This window comes from Lutjanus erythropterus, chromosome 12 (genome assembly GCF_056507025.1).
Source record: "Lutjanus erythropterus isolate fLutEry1 chromosome 12, fLutEry1.hap2, whole genome shotgun sequence".
NCBI classification, from domain to species: Eukaryota; Metazoa; Chordata; class Actinopteri; order Lutjaniformes; family Lutjanidae; genus Lutjanus; species Lutjanus erythropterus.
In genome coordinates, this window is record NC_139328.1 from 5,443,544 (window position 1) to 5,454,382 (window position 10,839).

At 41.2% G+C, this 10,839-nt stretch overlaps 1 protein-coding gene across 2 annotated transcripts; it reads right to left on the reverse strand.

The window, feature by feature from the left end:
* Positions 1–1,842: 1,842 nt before the first annotated feature.
* Positions 1,843–10,149, reverse strand: LOC146317437 (MARVEL domain-containing protein 2-like). Of its 2 annotated transcripts, none has more exons than XM_084732710.1 (6): positions 10,004–10,149; positions 7,543–8,726; positions 3,958–4,166; positions 2,899–3,070; positions 2,648–2,698; positions 1,843–2,311 (listed from the first exon to the last, which is right to left on the reverse strand). In XM_084732710.1, exons 2-6 carry the CDS (start codon positions 8,674–8,676, stop codon positions 2,195–2,197), a joined length of 1,683 nt encoding a protein of 560 aa, XP_084588836.1. In that variant the 5' UTR covers positions 8,677–8,726; positions 10,004–10,149; the 3' UTR covers positions 1,843–2,194. The 2 variants fall into 2 exon arrangements, with proteins under 2 accessions (XP_084588836.1, XP_084588835.1); XM_084732709.1 differs by having other exon boundaries at positions 7,543–8,751; positions 10,004–10,148.
* Between the last annotated feature and the right edge of the window lie 690 nt (positions 10,150–10,839).

Below are 10,839 nucleotides of genomic sequence, written 5' to 3' on the forward strand. Positions count from 1 at the left end.
TTCCAGCTTGCAGAGTTTTTGTCTTTGTCGTACGCAAAAATAAAAATATGCTTGAGTTATGGAGTGCCGTTCAGACAGATTTCAGACTGTTTTTTCCCTGACATGTTATATAACAAATAATAATAATAATAATAATGATAATGACAATCTTTGCAGTCCTGAAAATAATTCCATAAGGTCTGTTGTGTTAATGCAATGGTGAAAGCAAGCAAGCAGGTATCTATAGTCCAAAATGTAGGTTAAACCATTCAGCAGAGCACTGCTGGCTTTTTTCTCCAGGAGATTAAACAGTATAACTGTGTCTCCACTGTCCTCACTTCACCCGTGTGTCCAGATCATTTCACAGCCGCTGTCAGTCTGCAGCAAACATCCCTGTCATCACTGCTGTGCTAAAACGGCCCAAATGACCACAAAACGACTGTCCAAAACAGGAAAGAGGAGAAAAACAGTGTGATAATATGATCTTGATATAGATGCTGATGTAAGCGAGGTGACTGTCGCTGCTGTATCCACACAGAAAAACAAGAGTGTGCAGAGCAATAATGACACTGCACACAACTGTGATTTTACTGCAGAAGGCACAGAAAATGTCAGTTAATGTAGGGGACTTTGGACAAACAGCCACCAACTTCATAAGATATCATAAGCTATTATTATGTCACCACATAAACAAGATGTTTTCTGTCAGTGTCTGTAAGAAATCCTGTCTGAAAACTTGTCAGATAAATCAACAACACTATTGGTACATGAATGAAAACATATACATTCCTAAAAAAATAAATTATTTGTGTTTTTGTCGAGTAAGATTCATCATTCAATAGAAGATTCACTGAAAGTTGTGAGTGGGAGGCATTGTGTCACTTAACAACCTGTTTCTGGCTCATTGGACACCAGCTGTGGTCTAAAAACCGACGCAGTCTCCAACAGTCAAACCCAGACGGTGATTAAAATGCAGCCTTACGGGTTTTCTGTCACCCCATTATATCCTCTCTTTACTGAGGTTGATAGAGTCCTCGATGAACAGTCAAAATTTTACTCTGCACCCACAATTTATCCACTTTGTGTTAGAGGAAATATATTTTTAGCAAAAACTAAAAGCTAAAGAAGTTAGTTAAGAGAGATCAACATGAGTGAGCGCCATGAAGCAAAGTTCAGGTCTGAGCAGGTCAACTGTGTTAATGCATTAGATACATTGCTTATTTTTTATTTTTATTTTTAATGGATATCTTGTGCAGTGAATCAAGTGTAAAAGTGTTCATGACAGAGTTCAGTCTTTCCTTTAAGACTGACAGGGAGGAGTCTAGCTACCGACCTCAGGTCCTGTTGTGGTGGTTGGATCAGGCGTCGTTCACTGGCAGAGCGCAGTGAGCGGGACGCAGCGTAGTCCTGATGTTGCACAGGGAAAATCGACACGACCGAGCAATCGAGGCCGCGTGGATGTCAAAGGTTAGCTGGTCGTCAATAACGACGTGAGCTGGTTGGTTTCGAGCCGGATGCTGATTACTTGTTGTGTAGAGAGACGGGCTGGGATGACAAGGTAGCAGCGAGGTTCGAGACCGCAACTAACTGAATACATCTGACTTCACCCTCCCCTTCCAAGTGTCTAGGAGAAGATACAGTAGCTGTGAAACTCATGGAAAAACTGTGAGAGGTTCTATCTAGAACCCGTGCTTGGTTTGTCCGTTCTGCACTACTGTAGAAACATGGCGGTTTATAGACCGATAAGCACAAAGCTTAACAGGAAAAACACAAAATGGCAGTGAAAATAAGACACAGCATACAACTCATGTAGGTAAAAATAACTTTATCATACAAACTTTCACAGATATTTTTTGTAAAAAAAATCACAGATAGAACTTTAATTTAAAATAGAAACATTAAATCAACATTTTAATAAAAGGAAACTGCAACATGACAAGAAATGAAAGCTACAAAAAAGGAGTGTATCGTTTAGCCCTTATAATGTTGTAGGTCAGGTGTTATAACAGGTTTCATGTCCAGGCTCACCTTGTGTTGATGCCTTTACAAAAATATCCAATATCTATTTATCTTGTCATGCTTTACATTCAAAATACAGTTAATTTAATGCAACAAACAAAAGACAGATGAAGAATCGATGATAAAAAAAAAAAAAAGAAGAGGGGATTTGTTTTGTTGCTCATCAGCTGCTGCAGATATTTCCGTCTGGTCTTCTTCATGTCTGACCAGTTGCCATCGTTTCCTGGTCAAAAATGCGGATCCTGTTTTTGATGTGACTTAATTTAGCTTTCAAATAGTCGCAGCGTTCCTTTTTCTCCAGGAAAGCGGGGTCCTGTAAAAACACACACGTGTGAAATGATCTACAGATTAATGTCTGCAACCTCTCTCTCTTTTTTTTTCTCTTTCTCTGTCGTCTTGCCTGATTCATTCTGTAATGTAGCTGCGTCAAATGAGACTTTCCAGAGTTACCCGCGCCTCATGATGGAGGCTGTATTATTTGCATCAGTGGACGGCTTTATTAAAGAAAAGCTAATACCGCCTGGGTGTTTACACAGCAGTAGCGACTCTAACACAAATCTGGGTTAAATGTTAAAGCTGCCAAATTATTTTCCAGTTGTTTTAGAGGGAACAGGCTGAAAACAGGAAGGGACGTCGCTGTTTAACTTACATTCTTTTTCTCCTGATACTTCTTCAAAATGCTTTGAATCCTCTGACGATCCTACAGGATAGATAATCACATAGTTTGCATTAAATATGACATAAAACACTCATTACATCATGTAGAAACTGATACATCAAATATGTCTGAACAGAAAGGAGGCCAGATGACAATATTTTCTCCTCAAATTAAATCATGGAGGCCTGTCGCAGACATAGTTCCTACAGTCGATAGAAAAGGTTGTTGTAGATTTATCTCACCTTTTGTGTTTTTCCGTCTCTGAGGAGTCGTGCCATGGTGGCGTCCAGCTCTCTGAACTTACTGAGGGTGGTGCTGATGTCTCTGTGGAGGTCTTTGTATTCCTGATACTGGTCGTTGAACACAGCTTTGTACTTTTCCCTTTCCTCCACACAGCTGATCTCTGGGTATTTTCTATAAGGAAGGATTTTTAGGGAAGATTAGCGAGGTGATTACTTTTATTTGTTTGTTTTTTATTTGTTTGTGGAGTCAAGTAACTCACTGGTGGTCTGTGAATAGTTTTCAGATTCGTTCATTTAAATTATCACAATGTAAAAACTATTCATCAATATTTTTTTTATATTTTTTTATTATAGCCTGCATTTTTTATGACTAAACCTTTAGCAATCATTACATATTTATAGAAACTATATTCTTACCATAAACTGTTTTACAGAACTATCATATTAAAGTCTCAGACTAGGCTCATTACTATGAAATGTTCTTTTTTATGTTTTTCAATATCTATTTTATATTTTCCATACATTCATATCTCTGTATCTATACACTGTGAAAACTTAAACATTAAAAGGCAACTTACTTCAAGATGAGACCAACTTAAACTCTTAAGTTTTGAGAAAGAAACGTGAATCTTTGAGTTTAAGGGGAAAAAAAATAGTTTTCAAAAACTTGTGAGTAAACTCATCGAAGTGAAAGTGAATAATAATAATGTCTAATAACTTAATACTTTCAATTTCAAATATTGAAATTTATTATTCAAGTTGTTTTTTCACATTTGTAAAACTGGTCACCATTCACTTCCATTCTTTGGGAGATTCTGCAGCACTGTTTTCCTGTGAAACTCCAGGACTAACAAAATAAACCCGTCCTTCAATCAGCATGAAGGCGAGCAGATAATGAGTTCATGTTTGGGTGAACTATCCCTTTAATACATGTCTCGTATTACTTTTTCACATCACAAGTAAAAGTATTGTATTTTTAATCTTGTAAGGAGTCCTTGGCTGATAAAAAACTTGAGCACCTCTGATTTATAACCCCTGCATGGTTTCATGTTGACTCACATGATGTAGTCTGCGACGACGTGTATTTTCGGGGTGTATTCAGACGCCGTGGTTCTGCTCAGACTGACTGGGTTCTTGTGGACCTCAGGGGTGACTCCATATTGATTGGTATGATTTTCACTCCGAGGATTATCCATTTCGTCCTTGAATGATATGCGCTTTGGTTTTTGAGGTCTTAGTGGGATGGACTGGTGAAACTCCTCCTGGGGCTTAAAATAAAAAAAAAGAAAAAGTTTTTTTTCAGCAAATATGAACCAACAAATGAAATTGTCTAACAACTGTGCGCCAATACGTGTGCAAGCCTGTGTCAAACTTACAAGAAGCTTAATGGGCTTTGGAGCAAAATTTAGGTCAAGCTACTGTACATGTCAGGGATTTTTTTTTTTAAAAAAAGCAGAAGCTGTGGGAAAACTGCTTCATTCTGCTTCGACAAGTTAAGCCTCTGAAGTTGCATTCCTTCAGCCAAGAGAAGGAATTATTATGTTCACTCTGCTGGCCTCTCGCTCTTTATTATTTGACATCAAATACATTAGCTGACCACGCTGTTTCTCACCCGTAGGTGGAGGCTGTGATGCTTGATAACACCGACTCGATTTGAAAACAGTAATAACCTCAGCAGCTGTTAAAGAGAACAATCATGAGCGCTTGGAACATAACAACAATACCACGTCTGTTTTTAATGTGATCATTTCAGTTCACTGTACTGAGCATACACATCCAGACATGCAGTGTTTGTATAGTTTAGACATCTGTGTTGATTTATGTTGTGTTTGTGCAACTTTTGTTACCCTGGTAGAAAACGCCTCTTGCCAGAAGCTGATGCAACAATAAAATATATTTCTGTTGAGTCTAATGCTTTTAAATATCGTCCCGGATGTGTAGCTTTCGGTTAGCTTAATGGGCATATTGTGCTAATTAAATTGGCCGAAATCCAACAGCCACATGCCATACAGTCCAAGTTAGCTATTTGTTTTTAGCCATGCTAGCAGCTCTGTGTCGTTTGGTCAGTTGATCCAGACTAAAATATTTCAACAACAAGCTAACATGCTAAAGTAAGATGGTAAACATTATCTGCTAAACATTTCATGTTATCATTGTTATTGCATGATAGCGTACTGAGGTTAGCATTTAGCTCAGACCACCGCTGAGCCACTAACCCGGCTGTTCACCTGCCAGTGGGCAAATAACATAGACATACAAATGCTCATTGCCCCAAAAGCCCATTGGTCCGAAATTACATGCTTTCCCTGCAGCTGCCCTGTACATAGTGTTGAGTCTGCTGGGGGGTTTCTGTTTGGCCAGACACCAAACAACATTTAAAGCAATCTGGGCCGTGTTTCCCAGAGCCTCCTTCGTACTACGTGCATCGTTAGTTGAGTATATTAAGACAAAGTAGCTATGAAAACCTATCCATAATACTATACAATTTATATAGATGATTCCATAGATGATCTTTGGCAGGTTTGATGATCTTTAGTAGGCGCAGCTTCCTTTGTTGTAATATTAGATTGAGGTAAAATGATTATAGCAACACTTGTTATGTTAAAACGTCATTTATGAGGCTTTACAAGTGATCAATCGATGCGAAAGACAGTTTACAATTTACAATGTCCCATAGCAGCTCTTGTTTAAGGGCAGCTGCTAAGGAACCGTCTGGGGAACACTGCTGGGAAAAGAAGTTCCTTTGCTAAGATATACTTCAGAAACCCTGCGTAGAACGCTAAGGTACAACAGAACTGGGAATCGCGGCCCTGACTGTTGAGGAAGACAAATTTCCAGTGTCAGAATAAAATCATGAGAGTGTTAATTCAGTTGGTGCATTTTCAGAACCGGCTGCTGGAAAAATGGGCTTTCGGCCCAATGCAACATGTTTCGGTCTATCGGGTCTTCAGATTAAAGGGCCATTGGAACAATGGCGTGGCACCGGCTACAGCACAGTGGTCCTGATGTTTCTATACCAGCATCGGTTAGTGTAAGATATTTGCTCAGAGTGTGTATGTGTATATCTGGTGGTGTCCATTCAAAGTAAATGTCTCAGTGTAGATACCACAGAAACAGGAGTCAGCAATGTCGCCTGCATTTACAGGTGCAACTTTGTCCCTCATAATGTTATGCCTGCTTGGTTGTATTAGGTTAATTATTATTGACATGCATTGATGCATTGATTAAGTATCACACATGTGGTAGCAGAACAGGAATGTCTACTTCACCTTTAACATTTACACACAGAGGACTATGTGGCCAATAAAAGTAAGAAAAACACAGTTTATAGCTTTGGGACGACTGCCTTGTCTTCAGCCAGCAGAGAAAAGCTGACATATCAATACTGACAAATGGCATGCTCACTGCAGATCGTCTTGACTGACTTTAAATTTCATTGGATTTGAGCTGCCACTGTTGTTTTGGAGCTTTTGTCAGCTCAATCCCAATCAGCAGTATCCCTTACCGTTGCCACCAATAAATGCGGTGTTTGAGATGCCACATATACTTAAAATAAAGCGAAAACAGAGGAAGTGAAGCCCAAACGTCATCGAGACAGCCTCTCGTCTCACATCTCAGGAGGGAGTGAGTGACAGGGCAGCACAGACAGTTAAAGGAGGGAGAGGGGATTAAAGCAACATGGGCTGAATATTTTTGGAAGCTGAGAACAAAACCTGTGACTGAACCCTGTGAAAAGATAGTTTGAATTGTTTGATGTGTTGAGTTGTATGAGGCACGTATCGATAGTAATTAACTGCCGTGGATGGGTCAGTAACAAAAGGTATTTTAGCCACTTGTAAAAGGTTCACATAACATCAGTTTAAGTCTACAGCATATTTAGGATATTTTCACAGCTTTACTTTGCCATCAGATAGTCTTTTCTGATAGGAAACCACCATAATATAAGTCAGAGATCACTCTCTCCAAACCAACCAAACTCCACAGACAAATTGGTCATTTTACTTCTCAGGACAAAGGAGTTGCTGGTCTATAACTGTCTTGATTGGTTAGTTTGTTTTTGTGTCACTGTGTGACTTTGGTGTTTTAAAAGGACAGTTCAAATTCACTGAAGTCGCACAAAGACACCAATAAACTTCCAGATCGAGGCAGTGGTAGACCAGCAACTCCTGTGTTCTGCGAGATAAAATTGCTAATTTCGTCTATGGAGTTTGGTTGGTTTGGTGAACCACGGTTTCCCATCAGAAAAGCCCATCTGACGGCAAAGTAAAGCAGTGATATTCTAAATATAATGTACAGTTTTTATTCCTTTTTAAGTGGCAAAAAACTCTTTTGTTGCTGACCCTGTCCACAGCAGTTCATTGCTTACCTTCTGTGCTGGTGCTCCGTCCCTGCTTCTCCTTACTAAGTCCATAACATCCCTTCAAAGCATAACTTTGCATCTTCTGTAGGTAGGTAGGTTTATATAGTGACTGTAACCATACTTGTATAATGAATCCCAGAGGAGCTCTTCCCATATCCAGCTTGGATGCAACACCTGAATAAGACACTCATACTTTTTATGACAGTGATTTCCCTCCCACTTTAAATTTAGAGGCGATGAGCTCCTCTTTCATCTAAAATTTCCATAAGATTAATGAGCTGTACCTGGTTCTTGAAGTACTCCCTCTCCCTGCGCGCAGCCTCATGCCTCCACATCTTCAGACACACCAGGAAGCTTCCCAGGTACATCACCATGTTGATGAAGATGAAGGCGGTTCCCGCCATCTGGCCGCCGTCAACCCGACACAGATTGGCCATGATGGGGTTGACGCCTATCGTCGTGTAGCACAGCCCCCCGCGGTTCAAGTCGTTCAGGTAGACGATCCCCGCCGCCATGTAGAGCAGGAACATCGCCACGTTGATGAAGGCCTCCGTCAGAGGCCACCACGGGGAGTCGAGGAGGATGGTGCGATAATACATCGTCATTCCCATCACCAGGAGCGTGAGGGTTATAATCCAGGAGACGCCAGCCACTGCCAGTATAAAGGGAGTCATGGGACCTCTGTAGCTGTATCCAGACAGGCCCAGTCCGTTGTTATACGCACCGTTATAGAGTCCGTAACTGTTGGACCACTCACTGTCTTTCTGGATGTAGGCGATGATGCAGGCAAGGACCATGCCCCCAAACAGGAGCTGGAGTCCGGCAAGAAGTCTGAGCAACCCTGGCCAGGACTTCAGATAAGAGTACTTCTGGTTGTAGACCTCCAGCTTCTCAGCGTAGTACTCCGCGGGGTGGATACTGGTCAGGAGAGACTCCTCTCGTGGTGCCTGATTGAACAGATCATCGGTGGGACTCTCCCTTAGCAAAGGCTTGTGGGAGTTTTGGCTGGAGCCGCCCAGCGACTCACTCCAGTTCCTGCGCTCCGTCAGGGGACTGACAGGAGGACTCACCCTGGTCCCATTAGGGAGGATCTTGATGCCGCCGGTGCAACTTTCAGAGCCATTACAACTGTCACTTTCCCCCGTCCATCTGTGGATGATGCCCCCCCATGACTGAGGCAGGAGGGATTTCAGCCTGTCCTTCATGCTCCCTTTTTTGTCATCGTTCCCCTTCTCTGTGTACGGTGGAGTGCTGGTTGTGGAGTTTGTATCACCATCATGTGAGATATTATCCGGCGTGGGCGTGTGAGTAACCCACACAGGCACTGGTGGTTCTCTAATGGAGTTCCTCTCACCGGTGGAGGAACCAGCCGCGCTGTCAGGCTCTGGTCTCTTGAGTTTCCTGCTCCAGCTCTTCATGCTGCTGACTGATCTTTGTGATTCATTGAGAAAGAAGTAATCATACAATCCTTATGAGGCACGGAGAGGGAGAATCTGTGGGGGAAAAAAACAGATAAATTATTATGTATCATAGGCATGCAAGCATAATTATATGCTTTAAAATGTATAATTAACACACCTGAACTTCAGCAGCTCGCATGCGATGAGTTTAACAAGAATTCTGAGTTTTTCATTGATTTGTTTCAAATTGAAATGAATGTTAAAGAGTTTGACTTGGTGATGCAGCACAGTGGGGCAAGAAGATAGTAACTTTAGAGAGACTGACTTAAAGGGCTGAGGAGTTAAATATCAGAATTTTATACAAATAAGAATACTAAAGGTAGGTAGGTACAAATAACACAGGAATGATACAGTATGAGTTAAGAATAAGAAATAAGAGAACAAGTTAAGAAAACCAATTAAGCTGTGCTCTGTTACACATCATGAATGGCATTATGGGATGTTATCTGCAGGTGATTTAATCGTGTGGCTCTACAAAACCATCCAAATGTTATCGGACCAAAATGGATCAAATTTGACTTGTGAAACAAGTCACTTCATGGTGGTTGTGACGCTCAAAAAAAAAAGCGCCCGGATGTGCCGTAGAGCATCACGTAAGGTCGTCATTACACAGTTTGGCCACTATATCAAATTGGCTTCTGAGCCCTGTGGCGGCCAGTAGAAAATGCACCGTTGCCTTGAAGAAATTACAGATTTCTTTGGGTTTGACCATCACTGGAAACATTTGGGATCATGTAAGTACACAACTCTACACAATATGTAACATAGTTCTAGTGTTTTTAGACATTTTAATGCAGAAGTGCTGTTATATATTAGAGCTTTAAAATAAAAAACTTGATTGAGTTGTATAATCTATCAAAATAAACATAAAAAGTCCTTTCCTTTTTGTTGTTATGGATTTTGGAGCTCAGGCAAGTTTAGAGATTCTGCTCATAGATTTTCAAACTGAACAGAAATAAAAGAGGTGGACAGTTTGTAACATGTGGCACGTGGAACTAAACAAGGCCTTTAAATACACAGGATCAGAGCTATTCCAGACTGCGTGCTGCAGCAGAGCGACTCAGAAAGGAACCACAACATGAGCGCAGTGCAGCTCGGGCTCGACTAATAACAGAGGACTTTAAGCTGAGCTGTGACTCACAGCGAGCTGCTGCGCCAGCTCTTAATACACAGCAACAGTCATGAAACTGTCACAGCTCGTCCAAGTGGGAACACGTTAATAACACGCAGCAGATCTGGCTCCAAGACAATATAAGAAAATCCCAAAACCGACATATCTTCTTACCGGTTTGACCCCAGCGTGTCCCTCCGCTCGGAGTGGCTGCTTCAAACAGGAACTGGTACCTACTGTAAAATGGCCGCCACGTCCAGCGGGGCCCACTCAGCTCACCCTCTTCAGTCTCTCAGGTGACTCACTCCCGGTGGTAGATACTCAGTTCCACACACGCAGGGCGGTTGGCCAATGTGTGTGGAGAAGTGAGGGGGGAGTAAAAGCTTAAACATTAAACCTGAACCGCCCCTGTGCTGGATGTGACTGGCACTGCCGGGTTAATCTGTGGGAGAGAGCGAGAGCGAGAGCGAGAGCGAGAGCGAGAGCGAGAGCGGCTCGAACTGTTGACATTAATAAACTGAGGAGAGGAGGTGGTGAGCTAACCTGAAATCATACATGTAACCCACAACAGGTGCTTTAAAAGGGCCTGGAGGGCCACTCAGGCTGCTCAGAGTTCATATTAGCGGCACTCTGCGCTCTAAAAACACAACACAAAAATTAACAGTTCAATCTTTTTGAATTATGACGACTTCGAATGAGATTAAGTTCAACCAACAAAGTAAACCAAGTTAGTGAAATTAGCTTTTGCTCTATGATCAAAGGTATCTTCAGTCACCATTCACTTAATAACTGGTCACATAAACACTCTTTACTTTTAAATTAATTATTTTAAATTTTGATATTATTTAAAATGATTTCGAGTGTCATGTACTTAAATTTTTTTTTTAAGTTGGTGTACTTTAATTATAATGCTTAATTATCATTCTGGGAGCAGGAGGTCGACAAGCAGGAACTTTTAAAAGATAGTTAAAAGTGAAATTAATAAAATAAAAACTATAACTATGCATAGA